The 20,750-nt window shown below is 50.4% G+C and overlaps 2 protein-coding genes across 2 annotated transcripts; both read right to left on the bottom strand.

The window, feature by feature from the left end:
* Positions 1-4,915: 4,915 nt before the first annotated feature.
* Positions 4,916-10,074, bottom strand: LOC101609703 (cytochrome c oxidase assembly protein COX14). The gene is made up of 2 exons (XM_004649826.2): positions 9,918-10,074; positions 4,916-5,321 (listed from the first exon to the last, which is right to left on the bottom strand). Exon 2 carries the CDS (start codon positions 5,311-5,313, stop codon positions 5,134-5,136), a length of 180 nt encoding a protein of 59 aa, XP_004649883.1. The 5' UTR covers positions 5,314-5,321; positions 9,918-10,074; the 3' UTR covers positions 4,916-5,133.
* A 3,803-nt stretch (positions 10,075-13,877) lies between these two features.
* Gpd1 (glycerol-3-phosphate dehydrogenase 1) lies at positions 13,878-20,750 on the bottom strand. Its single transcript, XM_004649824.2, has 8 exons — positions 20,628-20,750; positions 19,990-20,167; positions 19,024-19,164; positions 17,656-17,794; positions 16,775-16,887; positions 15,859-16,092; positions 15,364-15,470; positions 13,878-14,518 (listed from the first exon to the last, which is right to left on the bottom strand). The coding sequence occupies exons 1-8, from the start codon at positions 20,666-20,668 to the stop codon at positions 14,422-14,424; spliced, it is 1,050 nt and encodes a 349-aa protein (XP_004649881.1). The 5' UTR covers positions 20,669-20,750; the 3' UTR covers positions 13,878-14,421.

The following is a 20,750-nucleotide window of genomic DNA, read 5'->3' as shown; positions in this document are numbered from 1 at the left end:
GCCCTCAGTCCTTCCAGTGATGTTATTTGCTGTGTATGTGTGTATGTTTTGTGTGTGTTTGTGCATGTGCATTTGTGCATATGCATGAATTTCATCACCTGGGTTGGGGTACAGTTCTGGACCGGGACCATTAGGCATTGCCTAGTCACTTTTGAACACACCTCAGTCCCAGATTTGGCTGTATCTTGAATTGTGCTGTCTTTGGACCATCTCCTTCCATGTGACCCATGGCTCTTGAGGCTTTAAATTCCTGGACCATCTAAGTGGAGCAGCCAAGTTCAGCTCCAGGTTTCATCACTGTACCTCTTTTGGAACAGGAAGGAAGGTTTTACCAAATGAAGTTGTAAAGAAACAAAGAACTTTGAATGGCTAGCCAGGATCATTGTAGTCCCTCGCTAGATCCCTTTCTTACCACCTGATAGTAACAGGGACAACTACTGATACTCTGCTTTTTACTCAATGGTACGCAGGGAAGAAGGTGGGAAAAGGTGAGCGGAAGGATGGAGAATAGCAGCCACTGGGTGCGCTGTTAACAGTTTTATACTATTGTTTACTCTTCTGTGATTAAAGTGCTTCAACCCTTCTCTACTGTCTTACCTCGGTAGTGACTCTGTCATTGAACTTGGAATTGACAAACTTACTAACATTAGGGGTGTTTTGTTTAGGAGGTACAAATCAACTCATCTTCCTTTTATTTGCGAGCAGAGAATGAGAACAGGCGTGCCAGGACCTCACAGAGACAGCTGGGCTTGGTAATGCACACCTTTAATCTCAGCAGAGGCAGGAGAATCACCTTCGGTTGGAGGCCACCCTGAGGCGACAGTTAATTCCAGGTCAAGTCTTTAACACCAGAGACATGTGCCACATTGTACATCTAGCTTTACATGGGTACTGGGGAATCCAACCCAGGCCAGCAAGCTTTGACAGCAGGTGCTTTTAAACACTAAGACATTCCTCAAGCCCAGAACCATCTGAAGAGAGGATCACTAGGTTCGGGACACACTCTTTAGTCCCAGCTTCTGAGGAAACTGAAATGGAAGGAATTCAAGGTCAACCTGGGCAATATAGAAAGAGGTGTGTGTGTGTGTGTGTGTGTGTGTGTGTGTGTGTGTGTGTGTGTGTGGTTTTTTTAAAGGTAGAGTCTCACTGTACCCTAGGCTAACCTGGAACTCATAGTGATCCTACCTCAGCCATCCCCCAAGTGCTGACATACGGGCCACCGTACCGTTTTCTTGTTTGTTTCTGAGGTAGGGTCTAACTCTAGCCCATGCTGACCTAGAATTTGCTATGTATTCTCAGGATTGCCTGGAACTCTTGATGATCTTCCTACCTCTGCCTCCCTAGTGCTGGGATTAAAGGTATGCACCACCACCTCCTGGCTGTTTTTGTTTTTGTATTTTATTTCTTTGCAAGAAGAGGGAGAATGGCCATACCAAGATCTCTAGTCAGTACAAACTCCATATACATGCACCACTTTGCATCTGGCTTTATGTGGGTTCTGGGCAATCAAACACAGGTCATTATGCCTTGCAGGCAAACGCCTTAACTGTTGAGCCCCTTTTTGGTTCTTCTGTTTTTTTGTTTGTTTTCGAGGTAGGGTTTCAGTCTAGCCCAGGCTGACCTGGAATTCACTATGTAGTCTCAGGGTGGAACTCTTGGCAATCTTCCTACCTCTGCCTCCCAAGTGCTGTTATTTTTTTTTCAAGGTAAGGTCTCACTCTAGCCTAGGCTAACCTGGAATTTACTATGCAGTCTCAGGGTGGCCTTGAATTCACAGCAATTCTCCTGGCCAGCGTGAGACTACATAGTTCCAGGTGAGCCTGGGCTAGAGTGAGACCCTCCTTAACACCCCCCTCCCCAATTTTCTTTTTTCAGTGACTAGGGAGATGGTTCACTGGCTAAGAGTACTTGTTATGCAAGTATGACGATCCGAGATCAATCCCTAGGACCAGTGTAAAAAAACCAGTCATAGCTATGCATGCCTGTAACCCTAGCACTGGGTGGTGGGAGGACAAAGGCAGGATTGTTGGGACACTCCGGGTTTACTGAGTGAGTATGTCTCAGCAAAATAAGGCAGAAGGGCAAAGAGGAAGACAGCTGGCGTCCTCCAATACGTGGGTTGCATGCTTCTGCAACAGTCACATCCATACACTATACATGTATCAGCACACCGAAAAAAATTTTTTTTCAAGTCTGATTTAAGAGCCCTTGAACACCAACGTTTCCTTTTGTGCATGATAGGAAAAATTACAGTGCTTACATATTAAGGCTTTATGCTTGCTTTTTCTGGTGTTTCCCCCCCCCATATGTGTTCCATATATGGGCACAGGTGTGGTAAGGACAGCCTTGGCTATTGGTCCCTCACCTTCCACCTCTTTTCAGACAGCCTCACTCTCTGGTTTGTTTTCTCAAGGTAGGGTCTCATTCTAGCCCCCGTGGACCCGGAATTCACTATATAGTCTCAGGGTGGCCTCAAGCTCACAGATCCTACCTTTGCCTCCCAATCGCTGGGATTAAAGGTGAATGCCAACCATGCCTACATCAGTCTCATTGTTCACTCCCATTTACCAGGCTAGCCAGCCCATGGGCTTCTGGGAAATTTTCCTGTGTCTGTCTCTTCTCTTAGTAGGATCAGTGGTGCTTAAAATGCCCACTTTTTTTTTTTTTTTTCTATTTATTCAGAGAAAGGGGCAGAGAATGGGTGTGTCAGGGCTTCCAGCCACTGCAAATTAACTCCACCTGTGCATCTGGCTTATGTGGGTCTTGGGGAATCGAACTTGGGTCCTTTGGCTCCCCCCCCCCCCCGATGTTTTCCAGGGTAGGGTCTCTAGTCCAAGTTGACCTGGAATTCACTGTGTAGTCTCAGGGTGGCCTCAAACTCAGATCCTCCTACCTCTGCCTCCCTAGTGCTGGGATTAAAGGCATGCATGTACCACTATACCCAGCTTCCAAAGTTTGTTTCAAAAGCTTAGAATACAGTGATGGGCTGGAGATGTATCTCAGTAGTAGGATACATATTTGCTATTCATGAGCCCTAGTTTCAACCTCCACACCAAAAATAAACAAATCACAGGCCTCAGAGATCATGAGGCCTGATACTACTGCTGCTAAAACTGCATTTTTGGAGCTCCTTGGCTGCTATGGGCAGGAAAAACAGTCTTTAATGCAGGACACAGCCTATGCTGTGTTGGCCAGCACATCCACAGAGCACCCTAGATTTGTCTGAGGAAAGGCAATGACAGATAACAGAATTTTAGAAACCACACCTATGGATGAGTAGGTATGGCGTTTGTCTTTGTTTTTGCTCGTTACTAGTCTGACAGGGCATGCACATTTAAGAGAACTATAATTTAAATATCAGTAGAAATGGAAAACATTGAACCAGTAAAAGAACCAAAATTCCAGGTGATGGGAGAGATGGGAACTCCCTTCCTCAACAGACCTTGATTAGGTCCCACATTTCCCTTCTCTACGTGGCCAGAGGTGGCTGTCCCTCCCCCCGCAGCCCTTCTGTGTGACCTCATGTGCTGATGTGGTCTTAGTCACTAGAGTGGACAGTGAACCCAGCCACCATAACACATCTCTGCTGTGTTAAATTTATTTGCTTATTTTTATTTATTTATTTGAGAGTGACAGAGAGAGAGGGAGAGAGAATGGGCACGCCAGGGCCTCCAGCCACTGCAAACAAAGTCCAGACGCGTGCGCCCCTTTGTGCATCTGGCTAACGTGGGTCCTGGGGAATTGAGCCTCGAACCGGGGTTCTGAGGCTTCACAGGCAAGCGCTTAACCGCTAAGCCACCTCTCCAGCCCTCCCTCCTTACACACCCTTCCCTCAGGTCTTGTCCCCAGTGCTATTGTTTCAGGTCTTCTGTGGAATTCTATGGTAACAATGAGAAAGAAGAATTGGTTTCTTGGGCTGGATAGACGGCTTAGTGGTTAAGGGGCTTGCCTGAGAAGCCTAAGAATGCATGTTGAATCTCCAGGTCCCGTGTAGGCAGGGCACATAGTGACACAAGTGTTGCACATTTGCACAAGGGGACACAAATGTCTGGAGTTCATTCATAGCAGGCAAAATCCTCATTCTCTCTCAAAAAAAAAAAAAAGTTGGAGCCGGGCGTGGTGGCGCACGCCTTTAATCCCAGCACTCGGGAGGCAGAGGTAGGAGGATTGCCATGAGTTCAAGGCCACCCTGAGATGACAGAGTTAATTCCAGGTCAGCCTGGACCAGAGTGAAACCCTACCTCAAAAAAGCAGTTAAAGTGTTTGCCTGCAAATCCTGGTTTGATCCTCCAGGACCCACATAAGCACAAGGGGACTCACGCATCTGGAGTTCGTTTGCAGTGGCTCAAGGCCCTAACATGCCTTTTTTTAAAAAAATATACTTTATTTATTTGAGACAGAGAAAGGGGGGGGGGGAGAGAGAGATAATGGGCTTGCCAGGGCCTCCAGCCACTGCAAACAAACTCCAGATGCATACACCCCCTTGTGCATCTGGCTTATGTGGGTTCTGGAGAATTACACAGTGATCCTTTGGCTTTGCAGGCAAACACCTTAACCACTAAGCCATTTCTCCAGACCCTGGCATGCCCATTCTCTCTCTCAAATAAATAAAATATATTCAAAACTATGCATTTCCTCAGCTGGAGAGATGGCACGGTGGTTAAGGTGGTGGTGCACATCTTTAATTCCAGCACTCAGGGTGCAGAGGTAGGAGGATCACTGAGTTCAAGGCCACCCTGAGACTACATAGTGAATTCCAGGTCAGCCTGGGCTAGATAGAGTGAGACCCTACCTCAAAACCACCACCCCCCAACAACAACAAAAATTAAACCTATGAGTGGAAAACTGGTATTGAAGGCTCTACTTTGTGATCCACACAGTATTTGGGCCAACATGGAAGACACAGACACAGCAATATATTTAATGTGTGTAATGTACCCTCACATTCCCATTTATTCTTCGTTCAGAAGTCTCCACAACTGTCCAACTGGCTCACAGTAGTAGTAATAGAGACATTATGGGGTACTTTCCTCCAGCAGGGTTTGAAATCCATCAAGGTCCTAGTTCTCGGCCCAAATGATTCGCAAGTGAGATCTTTGCCATGCCTCATTGCTGCGGAGCAAGCCCGCAGCTCTACAGGACTCCCGAGGTGGAGGTCTTCTGGTCTTCAGCGGCCTGGCGCCTGGAGCTGCGCAGCTGTAAGTAGCGGTACGCGCGGACGCTGCACAGGTAACCCCCATACACGGTGAGCAGCAGCATGGAGGCCGAGAAGGTCTTGTAGCCAATGTCAGCTAGCTGCTTGGTAGTTGGCATGTTGTGCCCTACAAAGACAGATTTAGGCCTTAGGGGAAGACATCATCCCATACTATACTTTAAAATTTATTTGACAGAGAAAGAGGGAAAGAATGGGCGCGCCAGGGCCTCCAGCCACTGCAAAGGAACACGTGGGCCCTCTTGTGCATATGGCTAATGCTAACATGGGTCCTGGGGAACCAAACCTGGGTCCTTTGGCTTTGCAGGCCAACGCCTTAACCGCTAAGCCATCCCTCCAGCCTGACCCCTTATTTTCTACATCCAGCTTTGTCTGCACTCTACTCTGAATGACCCCTACCTGTAGGCCGCCTTATAAAGATAATGGTCAGGCATGGTGGCACACGCCTTTAATCCCACCACTCAGGAAGCAGAGGCAGAAGGATCACTGAGTTGGAGGCCAGCCTGCAAGAACATAGTGAATTCCAGGTCAGCCTGGGCTACAATGAAACTCTACCTTGAAAAACCAAAATATGTTTATATCATTTCATCCAAAGGGTAAAGTGTACGCATGAGACACACAGACCAGAACTGGGTGCATGTAAGTACCCTAACAACCAACACTGGGGGAACTAGTAGCTATAGCCAGGAATTGAATATTTGCAGTGAATTATTCTCCTAGGAATATCAAATGGGAATTTATTTTTATTTATTTTTGGTTTTTCAAGGTAGGGTCTCACTCTAGCTCAGGCTGATCTGGAATTCACTATGTAGTGTCAGGGTGGCCTTGAACTCATGGGGATCCTCCTACCTCTAACTCCTCTGAGTACTGGGATTAAAGGTATGTGGCACCACATCCAACTTCTTTTTTTAAATATTTTATTTTTTATTAATTTGAGAGAGGGAAAGAGGCAGAGTGAGAGGAGAGAGAGAATGGGCACACCAGGGCTTCCAGCCACTGCAAATGAACTCCAGACACATGTGCCACCTTGTGCACCTGGATTACGAGGTCCTTTGGCTTTGCAGGCAAGTGCCTTTTTTGCTTGTTTGTTTCTTTCAAGGTAGGGTCTTGCTCTAGTCCCAGCTGAACTGGAATGTAGTCTCAGGGTGGCATCCTACCTCCCAAGTGCTGGGATTAAAGGTATACACCACCACACCCAGCTCCTCTCTTTTAAAAAATATATTTTTTAAATTTTTTATTTATTTATTTGAGAGCAACACAGAGAGAAAGACAGATAGAGGGAGAGAGAGAGAATGGGCATGCAAGGGCTTCCAGCCTCTGCAAACAAACTCCAGACGCATGCGCCCCCTTGTGCATCTGGCTAATGTGGGACCTGGGGAACCGAGCCTCGAACCGGGGTCCTTAGGCTTCACAGGCAAGCGCTTAACCGCTAAGCCATCTCTCCAGCCCTAAAAAATATTTTATGTTATTTATTTTTGGTTTTATTCTAGCTCAGGCTGACTTGGAATTCACTACATAGTCTCAGGGTGGCCTCAAATTCATGGCAATCCTCCTACCTCTGCCTCCAGAGTGCTGGGATTAAAGGCATGTGCCAACAGGCCCAGTTCAGTATTTTATTTTTATTTATTCATTTGAAAGAGAGAGAGAGAATGAGAATGGGCATGTCAGGACCTTTAGCCACCTGAAACAAACTCCAGATGCATGCGCTACCTTGTGCATCTGGCTTACGTGGGTCTTGGGGAATTGAACCTGGATTCTTTGGCTATTTAGGGAAGTGCCTTAATTGCTAAACCAACTCTCCAGCCCACTTATTGCTTTGGTTCTCTTTTATCTAAAAAAAAAAAAAAAGTCTTCCTAGACCTTAAAAATAAAAAAAAACTTGGGGTTGGAGAGATAGCTTAGCAGTTAAGGCACTTGCCTGCAAAGCCAAAGGACCCAAGTTCAATTCCCCAGGACCCACATAGGCCAGATGCACAAGGTGGCACATGTATCTGGTACTCATTTGCAGTGGCTGGAGGTTCCAGCATGTCCATTTTCTATCTGCCCACCCCGGGCTGCCTTTCCTCACTCTCTCTCAAGTAAATAAGTAAAAACAGGGATGGAGACATTGCTTAGTGGTTAAGGCGCTTGCCTGCGAAGCCTAAGGACCCATGTTTTTCTCTCCAAATCCCACATGCACAAAGGTGAGGCAAGCGCAAAGTCACGTACGTCCACTAGATGGCGCAAGCTCCTGGCGATCCATTGCAGTAGCCAAGACTCTGGTGGCCCATTCTCTTTATCTCTCCTCCCTCTCTCTCTCTTGCTCTAAAATAAAAATTATTGTGAGTTTGAGGCCACCCTGAGACTACATAGTGAACTCCAGGTCAGTCTGGCCTAGAGTGAGACCCTATCTTGAAAAACCAAAAACTAAATAAAAATTAAAAATAAATAAAAACAAAATAATTTTTTTTCTGGTTTTTCAAGGTAGGGTTTCACTCTAGCCTAGGCTGAGCTGGAATTCACTATATACTCTCATGGTGGCCTTAAATTCATGGCAATCCCCCGACTTCTGCCTCTGGAGTGCTGGGATTAAAGGTATGTGCCACGCCTGGCTGAACTCTTATTTTCAGACATAAATTGCTTTTTTATTTTATTTATTTTTTAGAAATGTCATTTTTTAAAATCTTTTTATTTGAGAAAGAAGGGGAGAGAAAAAAAAAAGGGAGAGAGGGCACACCAGGGCCTCCAGCCACTACAAACCAACTCCAGATGCATGTGCCTCTTTGTGTAGCTGGCTTACATGGGTCCTGGGGAATCGAACCGGGGTCCTTTAGGTTTGTAGGCAAACGCCTTGGCCGCTAAGCCATCTTCTCCAGCCCTATTTTATTTTATTTTATTTATTAATTTTGTTTTTTTGAGGAAGGGTCTCACTCTAGCTCGGGCTGACCTGGAATTCACTATGTAGTCTCAGGGTGGCCTCGAACTCATGGCGATCCTCCTACCTCTGCCTCCCAAGTGCTGGGATTAAAGGCGTACGCAACCACACCCAGCTTATTTTTATTTTTTTCGAGGTAGAGTCTCACTCTAGCCCAGAATGACCTGGAGTTCACTATGTAGTCTGAGGCTGACCTCAAACTCAGGGATCCTCCTACCCCAGCCTCCCTAGTGCTGAGATTAAAGGTGTGCACCACCACGCTAGACTTACAAATATTTTTATTTATTATATATTACACCTTGGACTTCAGCATCGGCTCCAGCTAAGTCTAAACCTACCTGGAGAGATGGTTTAGCGGTTAAGCTTGCCTGTGAAGCCTAAGGATCCCGGTTCGAGGCTCGGTTCCCCAGGTCCCACGTTAGCCAGATGCACAAGGGGGCGCACGCATCTGGAGTTCGTTTGCAGAGGCTGAAAGCCCTGGCGCGCCCATTCTCTCTCCCACTGTCTTTCTCTCTGTGTCTGTCTCTCTCAAATAAATAAATAAAATTTTTTTTAAAAAATTAAAAAGGAGAAAGGGCTTGAGGTTGCCTGGACCCTGAGAGCTAGCTACCGAAGTAGGTTCCTTGCTCCGCCTTCCTGATAGAAGTGCCCCTGTGTCCCCAAGTCCGGGATCGCCTGCTCCAGAGGGTGCCGCACGCAGAAAGGTACTGAGACCCGAGGAGATAAACCACCCCTCACACGTCAGCCAAGCCACAGCTGAAACCACAGAGGAATTGGGGAGATGATCAAGAATGCTGCTTCCATGCTGAACCTGATTATCAGCGACAGGGTTGAAGGAGACAGACCCTGAGGACACTCTACACACACCAAAGCAAAGATCCAGAAGCTGGGCTGGAGAGATGGCTTAGCGGTTAAGCGCTTGCCTGTGAAGCCTAAGGACCCCGGTTCGAGGCTCGGTTCCCCAGGTCCCACGTTAGCCAGATGCACAAGGGGGGCGCACGCGTCTGGAGTTCGTTTGCAGAGGCTGGAAGCCCTGGCGCGCCCATTCTCTCTCTCTCCCTCTATCTGTCTTTCTCTCTGTGTCTGTTGCTCTCAAATAAATAAATAATTAATTTTAAAAAAAAAGATCCAGAAGCTCCTAAGAGCTTATCTCTGAAATAGACTTAAAAGGCACCGTGGCTCAAGGAATTTTGCTGAAAACGAATTTTGCTGAAAACGGGGGGCGGAAAGATTGTAAGAGCCACAGGTTGAGCCATCATGCCCAGAGGCACTGCTTCCCCAATAACTGACTGCTGCTCCCACAAGGCATAAACCACAACCCCATGGAGAATTCCTGCAAACTCAATGAGGAAGGCTCCCAGTGGAACGGGGGCAGGGACAAGGAAAGAGAGGGTACTGACACATGATGTATCCATACGAAACATCTTGTCAATAATAATAAAAAGAGCCGGGTGCAGTGGTGCACGCCTTTAATCCCAGCACTCGGGTGGCAGAGGTAGGAGGATCGCCATGAGTTCGAGGCCACCCTGAGACTACATAGTGAATTCCTGGTCAGCCAGGGCTAGTGTGAAACACTACCTCGAAAAGTCAAAATAATAATAATAAGAAGAAGAAGAAGCAGAAAAAAGGAGGCTCAGTGATCGCGCCGCAGGTGGGGCGGGATCGGGCGCCGGCCGAGGCCGCGGGAGCTCAAGGGCACCCAGGCCCGCGCACCGGCAGCTGCAGGAGGTGGGCAGGGCCGTCCAGGCGGGGGCGCGCTCGGAGCATCGGCGGCCCCGGACCGCGGCGTACCTGAGCGGAGTGGAACCGAGCCCTGCAACGAAGGAGCCTCGCAGCTGTCCGCACACGTCCCAGTGCGGCCGAAGGGCACATCCACGCGCAGGCCCCAGAGGCCCCGGCCTCGAGGATTCGCTCCCGCAAAAACCCCGCCCACGAGGGCCGGCTTCGAACTTCCGCTTCCGCCTCGTAACCTCAAGCTAGCCTTCCTCGCCGCGAGGCCCGTTCAATTCTGGGGCTTGTAGTCCCGCTCCCCCGCGGAGACCCGGCCTTGGGGAACCGGGAAGTTTAAGAGGCTCAGTAAAAGTTAGCCAATCGCCAGCCGACGTCGCGGTGACGTCTACGGTAGCTAGGTGGATTCTCTAGGCACTAGTCCTCGGAGGGTAGACCGAGCGCCCCCTAGAGGCAGAGCCGCCCTCTCCCGAGAGGCGAGCTCCGATGGGGACATGGCCCGCACTGAGTGACCAAGGGCACAGTGTGCACTTGGAGTGACTCGCAAACTTTCCACGCTGTGCGTGTCCTCCTCGTTTGCGGGCCACGGGATAAAGCGCCGGAAGGGGCTGGCAAAATGGCTTAACGGTTAAGGTGTTTGCCTGCGAAGCCTAATGGCTCTGGTTCGATTCCCCAGGATCCATGTAAGCATAAGCCAGCTGCACAAGGGGTTGTATGTGTCTGGAGTTCGTTTGCAGTGGTTAAAGGCCCTAGAGCGCCCATCCTCTCTTTTTCTCTATCTGCATCTCTCTTTTTCAAATAAATGAAATATTTAAAAAGAAGTAGCGTTACAAAAACCGGTGACAGGGCTGAAGAGATGGCTTAGCATCTGTAGTTCATTTGCACTGGCTAGAGGCCCTGGCTCGCCTATTCTCTCTATCTTCCTCTCTTTTTCTCTCTCCCTTTGTCTCTCAAATAAATAAATAGGGTATTAAAAAACAAAAGAAAAATTTTTTAAATCTGTTTGACAGCTTGGGAGCAGGCGGAGATGGAAGACGCTTGCAGGCAAGACAGGAGGGAGGCAGAGTGGAAACCGCTGCTAAGCCCTGGTGGCTAAGAATCTAGGAAGGATTTATTAGTATCAAGGATTTATTAGTAGCAATATTAATTAGCAGGTGCGTTGGTAGCATTATGAAAACATTGGCGTGGTGGTGCATGCCTTTAATCTCAGCACTCAGGAGGCAGAGGTAGGATTGCTGTGAGTTTGAGGCCACAAAAAAAAAAAAAAAAAAAAAGAATGAAAACATTGCAGCTAGGCATGGTGATGCACGCCTTTAATCCTAGCAGTTGGGAAGCAGAGGTAGGAGGATCACCATGTGTTCATGGCCACCCTGAGACTACACAGTGAATTCCAGGTCAGCCTGGGCTACAGCGAGACCCTACGGAGGGGGGGGGCGGGAGGGGGCCGGGGGATGAAAACATTGGGGGCTAGGGAAATGACTCAGCAGGTAAGAGTGCCTGCTATGTCTGCATGAGGACCTGAGTTCAATCCCCAGCACACACATGAAAAGCTGGGCATGGGCTGGAAAGATGGCTTAGCTGTTAAAGCATTTGCCTGCAAAGCCAAAGGATCCTAGTTCAATTCCCCAGGACCCAACGTGAGCCAGATGCACAAGGGGGCACATGCATCTGGTGTTTGTTTGTAGTGGCTGGAGGCCCTGAAGTGCCCACTCTCTCTCTCTCTCAAATAAATAAATAAAAATAAAGTAAAACAAAACAAAAAAGCTGGGTATGGTTATGCAAATTAGCAACCCCAGCCCTGTGGGATGCGGACCCTGGCAAATCGCTGGGGGCTTGGCATATTTGGGTTCAATGAGAGACTGTCTCAAGGAACAATGTGAAGTATTAAGAGAAGGAAATGAATGTTCCCTGACCTCACAAGGCATGTGCATCTGTACACACATGCACATGCCACATACACCATATCATACATACTACACACGTACCTACATGTTAGAATGAAAACATGCATACATGCAGTTATACACAACAGCACACATACTGCCGCATACACTAAACTCTCCCAACTCTTCTTGTATCTGGAAAAGCCATGTTTTATTGGGCGAACACATGATCTAACAGAAGGCCTCAGAGTCCCAGTTAACTGTGGCTTGAAAGGACTAGGCAAGTGTTGGAAGCTCTCTGTATCGCACTCAGTCTCCTGGGAGGCAGCTATGGATTCAGCCAGTGCTTAGGCAGGTCTGGGGCCCAGCCAGATTTGGGTGACTGTGCCCCTCCCTCTCCTCCTGATTAAGCAGCTCTGCCCTTCACTTGGTAATACAAGTGTGTTTTTGTGTTGTTGTTTTAAATTTATGTTTGTACATGGGTGGGTGTGCATGGGGGTGCCAGGACCTCCTGCAACTGCAAATGAATGCCCATTACGCTTTAGATGGGTGGCTGGAGCCTTGTGTGGTGGTGGTGGTACACACCTTTAAACCCAGCACTCAGGAGGCAGAGGTAGGAGGAGCGCCGCGACCAGTGAGTTTGAGGCCACTCTAAGACCACATAGTGAATTCGAGGATAGCCCGGGATAGAGTGAGAGCCTACCTCAAAAAACAAACAAACAAACAAAGGGGCTGGAGAGATATGGCTTAGTGGTTAAGCACTTGCCTATGAAGCCTGAGGACCCTTGTCTAAGGTTTGATTCCCCAGGACCCACATAAGCCAGGTGCATGCATCTAGAGTTCGTTTGCAGTGACTGGAAGCCCTGGCACGACCATTCTCTGTCTACCTGCCTTTTTTCTCTCTCTCTCAAATAAATAAATTAAAAAGATAAAATAGAAAAAAAGAAGATGGTGGCTGGGGCATTGAGCCCCAACTTGGCTGGCAGGTTTTGCAAGCAAGTACCTTTAACTACTAACCCATCTTCCTGGCCCCAAGACTGAAGTTTATTTTTGTTTGTTTGTTTTTAGGTAGGGTCTCACTCTAGCCCAGGCCGACCTGGAGTTCACTATGTACTCTCAGGATGGCCTCAAACTCACTCACTCCCAAGTGCTGGGATTAAAGACGTGCACCACCATGCCGGGCTTCAAGACTGAATTCTTAAAGGCTAGGAGCAAAAAGGAAGGAGTCTGACATTGGGCTTGTTGGGCTGCAAGGGAGGGTTAACTTACAGCTGGCCAGAGCCAGTGTGCCAATTGCGGCCACACAGGAAATGGAGACCCCTGCTGGATGGTGAGGGCTCTGGGTCCTCAGGGACTATTTATAGCTAGGGACCCAGGCTGCTGACCTGTGACATTCCCCTGCTGCCACCCAGTCCTGGAACAAGGCCAGTGCAAAGCACATTCCCCACCCCCCCTCTTTCCTCACCCCAGGGACAGGCTGGTTTTCATTTGCTTCCTCTCCTTGATTTTCCCAACTCTTGTCCCGCAGTGGTGAGTACTTTTTTGTGGCCTTCATTCCCAGAAGGCGAACTGGCCTTGAAATATAAGGACCCACCCACTCAGGAAGCTGCATAGCCTCTGGGCTACTCTCTGGCAAGCTAGCCTTCAGATGCCAGGTTCTCATTCACTCACTCCCTTGGCCACCTTGGGGCAGCCGAGAAAGGGGTATGGATTGGGGAGAAGGCAGAGTACACACACTCAAGAGGATTTCTTCTGGGGTGATAAAACAGCCGAGGGGCCCTCCTGACCCCCTGCCAGCCAGAGCTCCTGAGCAGGGAGGCAGGGCAAACAGGAAGGTCACCGGCAGCCCGGTGATGTGAGCCTGCTATGAAAAGGTGTAGCTCTGTCAGCAGATTAAGTTCCTGCTCCCCAAAGAGGGTGCTGGCGGCAGGGCAAAGAAAGGCTTGGAAAGGTCACCCAGGGTGGGGAGGCGCTGGCAAAGATCGAGAAGCCAGGAAGTCCCTGGGGAGAATGGCAAGCCCAGGGGCTAGAGATGCCAGTGTGCAATAATTCTTGTGCCAGAGTAGCCTGAGGGAGGAGGACAGGGGATGACCAGAGGTTTCTGAGGAAGCGAATGTTGCTAGGAGAAGCTAGAACAGAGTTGTTTGAGATCTTTGTATTTGTTAACAAACACTGAGATCATTGAGGCTGTGTGGGGCCTAGCAGAGGTTGGCCAACAGGTCTCTGGGGGCTGTGTCCCCTCAGACATCCAGACCCTTCTCTTGGCAGGCTTTGCCTCATCCTTCCTGTGGTTAAGGTACTTCTTTAGTCACTGACGGATTTGGGGACAGATTCTTGGTCTGTGTGAGGCAGCCACTAGTAAACCTTCACCTAGTGCCCTCCCTTCCCTTTCCCCATCCACTCACACCTGGAGCAGGCAGCCCCGGGGCGGGACGCTGGCCCCCCTCCCAGAGGACAGTGAGAGTGCTCCTTGTCTGGATAGGGGCAGGGCAGCTCCACTTCTGCAAGAAGGTTCCACAGCTCCAGGTGTGCAGCTGAACCCCACAGCCTCCTCCAGGGTCCCTCCATGAAAAGGCTGCTCCGTGGGGAGTCCTGGAGAGCTTCCCGGTGTCCAGGGATCTCCAGATTCGGTTTGTCTCCGTTGGGATAAAGAAGCTGCCTGGCCTGGGCCTTGGCCAAGACACTCACATGTGTTGTGGATGATTCTGTAGGCAGTGGATGAATTCACCCACTGGCTGGCCCTCATAGCACACCTTGTATACAGCTGTGAACAGGGGGAACCTAGAATGGAAAGGAGGGCTCAGCTTCAATCCCATCTCAACCCACCTAACCCTACGCTTTTGCCTACTCTGGATCTCAACTGCCATCTACTGGGAATCTGAATCAATTTCTTAGCCTTGGCTTTCCGGGTCAGGTTGTTATCTGCCCTGCCCTCTATCATACTGAACTTGGTGCCTACATAAACACTTTGCTTTAAATAAGGGTTTGTTTGTTTGCTTTTTTTTTTTTTTCCAGTTGTCTGGGCCTCAGTACCATTTCCTGTAAAATGGGTCCAGTATGACAGAGAAATGAAGAGATGACTGTTCATTATTGGGAAGGTGTCATTCAATGCCAGGCTCCTCCTCCTCACTTGTGTCTAGCTGCTCCCCTTACCAAGAGCCATGAGCTGTTCTCTAACCCTGTCTCACACCCTCCTTCCTCCACTGGGATTCTTCTGGCTATGCTCCTCGAAAGGGGCACCCTGAAATACAGCCCATCCTCCCCAGCACCCAGGACAATAGGATTCAGCAGACAAAAGTGTTGATCTTGGGGGTGGGGGGATGAGCAAAGAGGTGAGACAGTTAGATGTGTTTTTTCTGTCCCCCAGCTCCAACCTCTAAAGCGGGGACGAGGAGGACAGGGCAGAAAGGGGAGACGGGCCCTTGGGATGCAGTGTGGAGCACTAGAACCTAACGAGCTCTACACCATGAACTGGTTGGGGACAGTGGGCACTTGACTTCCTAGCATAAAGGGCACAGTTCTCTCTCCTCCTGTGTCACAACTTGTGCAGGGTTCAGGCAGATGGGGAGCTGGGGTGGCACTTAGCCTGGGGCTCCCTCCCTCGGGGAGCTGTGGCAAACACTCACTTGTCCACCAAGCCCTTTAGCTGGAGGATGTTGTGTAGCTCCCGGGCCGTGTGGGGCCCCTGCAGCTTCTGCCCATTCAGCATCTCTTTCTCCAGCTGCTCAATGGACTGTGAAGAAAATGACATGAGGAGAGCAGTGTTGTCTGTATGAGCTGGAAAAGGCTGGGGCTCATACAGGAAGTGAGGTCTTGGGGGAAAGACAGGGTGGGGATGTTCACAACACTCCCCGGGCCCCATGCTGAGGACTGAACGCCGGGTCTCAGGGTGCTTGGGCAAGCGTTCTGCCACTGAGCCACATCACTAACCCACGTTGACAGCAGTTTTGTTTGTTTGGCTGTGTAGCCTGGCTGGCCTTGAACTCCACACTCTCCTGCTTTAGCCTTCCCAGTGCTGTGATGATAGGTGCACGCCACCATGTCCAGCTCAGGGCTCAACGTGTAGGCTTCACAGCCACCTCCCTGCGAAGTGCCTTCCCCTTGACATCTGCATGGCCTACCTTCCCAGTGCGCGCGAAGGCCTCTGCCACCTTGCGATTCCGCCCTCCGTAGCAGGTAGTGATAAGGTCAGCCACGCCGCAGCTCTCCAAGAAGGTGGCAGAGGACACAGGGCCACTGCAGAAGAGCTTGGCGAAGGTGATCATCTCCATGAGCCCCAGACGGATCACTGCTGCCTTGGTATTGTCGCCAAAGCCCAGCCCATCACAGAAGCCAGCCCCCACGGCCACTATATTCTTTAGGGAATGGAGGGCATGGGTGAGAAAGTTCCCCTTCCAGCAGCCCCACTCGGAGCCTTTTATATCTCTGGCCTCACACCCTTTCTTCACCTCTGCCCCATATTCTGTCCTTGGGGCCATTTTCTGAGAGCCACTTTTCTATCCAGCTGACCTTCCCATCCATAGCCATTCCACTCTACCTTATATTTCCTTTTTGGGGGAGGTGGCGGATGGTTTTCAAGGCAGGTAAGGGCTTGCACTAGCTCAGGCTGACCTGGAATTCACTATGTAGTCTCGAGGTGGCCTCGAACTCACAGCGATCTGCCTCCTAAGTGCTGGGATTAAAGGCGTGCACAGCCACGCCCGGCTTAGCTGTGGATTCATGGTCCTGACCATCAGGCTTTTTTTGGTGCCTTGGCCATCTTGTCTCCCACTAGCCTGGACATCTCCTCTTCCTCTTGGACCACCACCCGGAGCCAGGGCTAGTCAGGGGGGGAGGAAGCAGGATCCACTGCCGAATGGTGAGAAGTGAGCAGGTCCCTGGAGGCCTGGCCTGCCTTCTGCAGTGGTTCTTCCTGGGTGGGGGACTGGTGAGGAAGTGGAGCAGCTATCCAAGTGCAGGACTCGGTGCCGGGAGCTTCGGAGAGCTACGGTGGGGACCTTCTTGCCCTAACGCTCGCAGCCTTTGCGCCCCTCTCACCTTTAAGGCCCCGCAGATCTCAACCGTGTCCACCTCTTGTACCACTGTGATACGGAAATTGGGAGTCTGCATCAGCTCTTTCAGAAGCTGTCCCTGTGCCATATCCTTGCAGCCTAAAGCAGAGAGAGGGAGGGAAGGTTTGAGGGGTGACTCCATTGTTTTTTCCTTTTTTTTTTTTTGGTCTTTTGAGGTACAGTCTTGCTCTAGCTCAGGCTGGCCTGGGATTCACTATGTAGCCTCTCAGGGTGGCCTAGAACTCATGGTGATCCTCGTACCTCTGCCTCCCGAGTGCTGGGTTTAAAAGCGTGAGCTACCATACCCAGCAATTTTTTTAAAAAATTTTTTATTTATTTATTTGAGAGTGACAGACACAGAGAGAAAGACAGATAGAGGGAGAGAGAGAGAATGGGCGCGGCAGGGCTTCCAGCCTCTGCAAACGAACTCCAGACGCGTGCGCCCCCTTGTGCATCTGGCTAACGTGGGACCTGGGGAACCGAGCCTCGAACTGGGGTCCTTAGGCTTCACAGGCAAGCGCTTAACCGCTAAACCATCTCTCCAGCCCTTTTTTTCCTCTTTTGAAACAGGGTTTGGCGTGTTGGCCAGGCTGGCCTAGACCTCCTGGGCTCAAGCCATCCTCCTGCCTCAGTCTCTTGAGTAGCTAGGGCTATAGGTACAATCGCTGCAGTCAGTGAGAGGGCCTCTTCACTGTTCTTCCTCCACCTGCCAAAGCAAGGCCCCTTCCCTGGGGTGTCCCAGCCCCCCTCGCTTCTGACACTTCTTCCTTTCTCTGCCCTCTGGAAGGAAATAGCTCAGTGGGACTGGGGAAGGAGTTTGGGGAGAAAAAGAACTAGAGCTGTGTGGTGTATGCAGGGGGCTCTCACCAATGGTGGTCTCACAGAACTTCTCATCAGCCACCTCGCTGGCAATGTTGGCCCCCATCAGCACACTCATGGGGATGCCAAGGCGCTCCCCAATCACTTCAGAGATGAGCTTCAGCCCATTGGGGCCCTCGTCTACCCCCTGGGCACAGGATGGAGCTCAGGCCAGCTGCACTTTATGCCAGCTGAGGGTTTCCCACTTAGAAGTCCTGTCCCTTCCAAACCCACCGCTCACCTGCGGCCCTCCCCCCGAGGTCCTGCCTCATTTCCACCCCGCCCAAATTTACTGAGGAGGGCAAACAGCAGTGATAACCCGGTCTATCCTCCAACCACCCTCCCACCTACTCCCAACTAATCTACTCCTCTAAAGTTGTGTATCCCCCACATCCCTCAAGAACCTTCTTGACACCCCAACCAACTGCCCAGCCCAGGCACTGCTCTAGACCAGCTCTCCATCACACTCCCAAGCCAGCGCACTCCACCTCTTCCTTAGTGTCCATGCCACGTAACTCCTCTAAAACATCTGCCTCTGAAGCAGTCTTTGGTCTGCCTCTTTTCTTTTCCTTTCTTTTTTGTAAAATTTATTTCATCTTTTATTTTTTTATTTTTATTGTTTTTTGGTTTTTCAAGGTAGGGTCTCACTCTAGCCCAGGCTGACCTAGAATTCACTATGGAGTCTCAGGGTGGCCTCGAACTCATGGCAATCCTCCTACCTCTGCCTCCCAAGTGCTGGGATTAAAGGCGTGCACCACCACGCCCGGCTATTTTTTTTTTTTTTTTTTTTTGAGGCAGGGTCCCACTCTAGCACAGGCTGACCTGGAGTTCACTATGTAGTCTCAGGGTGGCCTCGAACTGAGAAAGAGGCAGATATAATGGGTGTGCCAGGGCCTCCAGACACTGAAAATGAACTCTGTATGCAGGTGTCACCTTGTGGGCCCTTGGAAACTGAACCTGGGTCTTTGGCTTTGCAGGCAAGCACCTTAACTGCTAAGACTGTTAAGCCATCTCTCCAATCCCCCCTTTTTTTTCTTCCTTTTTTATTTTTTATTTTTTCTTCCTTTTTTTGAGATAGGGTCTTGCTCTAGCCCAGGTTCACCTGGAATTCACTGTGTAGTCTCAGGCTGACTTTGAACTCATAGCAGTCCTCCTACCTCTGCCTCCCAAGTACTGGCATGAGCCACCCTGCCCCACTGATTTTGCCTTTTTTGTTTTGTTTTGTTTTGTTTTTTGAGGCAGGGTTTTTGAGCTCAGAGCGACTGACCTGGAATTCTCTATATATTCCCGGTTTTCTGTTTTGCTTGCTTCACCTACCCTGAATTTCACAGCAGTGAGCTGTACCCCACCCCATCAACATGAAGGTGGCGCTGGCACCTTAATAAGAGATATGCCGATGGCGTTGGCCTTCAAGTGACCCTTGAGCTGGTCACAGATCTTGCTGATGAACTGATGGGGCACCACGAAGATCAGGATGTCAGCATCTGCAGCAGCCTGGACCACATCTGGAACGGCCACCTGAGGGGAAACTGGTTGCTGAAAAACCTTTCCTAGCCTCAGGGGCTCTATTCTGAGAGTGAAGCTGGATTCTGGGAGGGGGAGGAAGGCTGGCTGAGATTGAATCTGGTATGACTGGACTTGTAGGATCAACATTTCCTATATCCCCCCCATTCCAGCAAGCCCCCACTCCAGCTCTCCTGTGTGCTTGAGGCCTCCTGGAACCCTTCTCTCCACACACCCTTGGCTGTGGGACAGCAAGGGAGGCCAAAGGCAGCCTGGGCTTGGCAGGATGAAGAGGCCAAGTAAGATTTCATCACCTTGCTCTTTAAGGGGCTCCAAATTGGCAGGGAGAACCCCAGACTTTCTACTTTATTCCCTGTTCCTCCTGATGGGTGGGGAGAGAGCCACATGGATTTGACCAAAGACCGAAAGTCCAAGGATCAGCCTCCTAATAGGCTAAGATCCAGTGAATTAGTAACAGGACTAGAGCCTGAGGCAGGCATTGCCGGACAGAACCCCCAAGTCTGGGTGCCTGAGAACCAGTCTTCCGTTGCCACAGAGACCAACTTCATCTCTCATCTCTCCACCTCTCCCTGTCCTGCCTAGAGGTCTGGAAAGAGTGGCACATTCAGGTTTTTGGTGCAAGAAGATGCCCAGGGAAACAGTTTGGGGGTGGCAGAAGTTGGGTACTCCATGCCCTTCATGCCCAGAGCAGCCTTCCTAAGGCGATTTCCCAAGTCCATAGGGCACTTGAAGTGGCCCCTCTCTGGGTACTTCTAGGTGAGAGCCAAGCACTTCCCTTCCTAGCAGCCTTCCCTCCCTTGTCAGGGCCTTGAGGCTTACCACATTGGGGGGCAGCTTGTGTCCTGGCAGGTATTTAACATTCTCATGCTGCGTGTTGATGATCTCTGTTAGCTTTCTGCCCCCGACGTCTTCCTCAAACACCCACATGGTCACCCGCGGGTCAAAGTGTGCCAGCTGGGCTGCATTGCTACCCACAATCTTGGCAATGGCTGAGCCCCTGGAGCACAGGAAAAGTGGAGGAGTGCAGTGTGAGGGAGGGAACAACGCACTGGCACGCAGGACCCAACAGAGTTTGCCAGATTCTTTACTTCCCACCTTTTTTGTCACTCTCACTGCCATGCCCGCCATGCCCCCCTTCCCCCAACCCCTCGGCAATGACCTGGCAATAGAGAGGAGATTCAGTCGACCTGACACTTGGCTGCCCCAAGCCCAGGCGGCTTTTCAGGCAGGGACGGGACACTGCTGGCCTGCCTGTGGCGAACAGGTGCAGCGCCCCGGGCGGGCTCGGTCATGGGGGGCGGGGAACGATCTGGGAACACCCGCTGTCCGGTGCGCAGTGGGCACTGAAGACAGCAGCAGGGGACTGAATGCATTTGCTACCTGCCTCCTGCCCACCCAACCGCTCTCTTAAGCCCGTCTGTCATCCTTCCACCATGGCCTTTGACAGAGCCACTTACCAGTTGCCAGAGCCGACAATGCAGACTTTCTTACCAGCCATGGGGCCGCTTCTTGCTGCTCTGCCCGAGCTCTGGTGCGGGCTCTGAGCATTTAACTCCGCCACACGTGGGTGCAGCCAAGCT

This window comes from Jaculus jaculus, chromosome 6, assembly GCF_020740685.1.
Source record: "Jaculus jaculus isolate mJacJac1 chromosome 6, mJacJac1.mat.Y.cur, whole genome shotgun sequence".
Classification (NCBI taxonomy): Eukaryota; Metazoa; Chordata; class Mammalia; order Rodentia; family Dipodidae; genus Jaculus; species Jaculus jaculus.
Note: the sequence above shows the minus strand (reverse complement) of the source record. Positions and strands in the feature narration are given on the sequence as shown.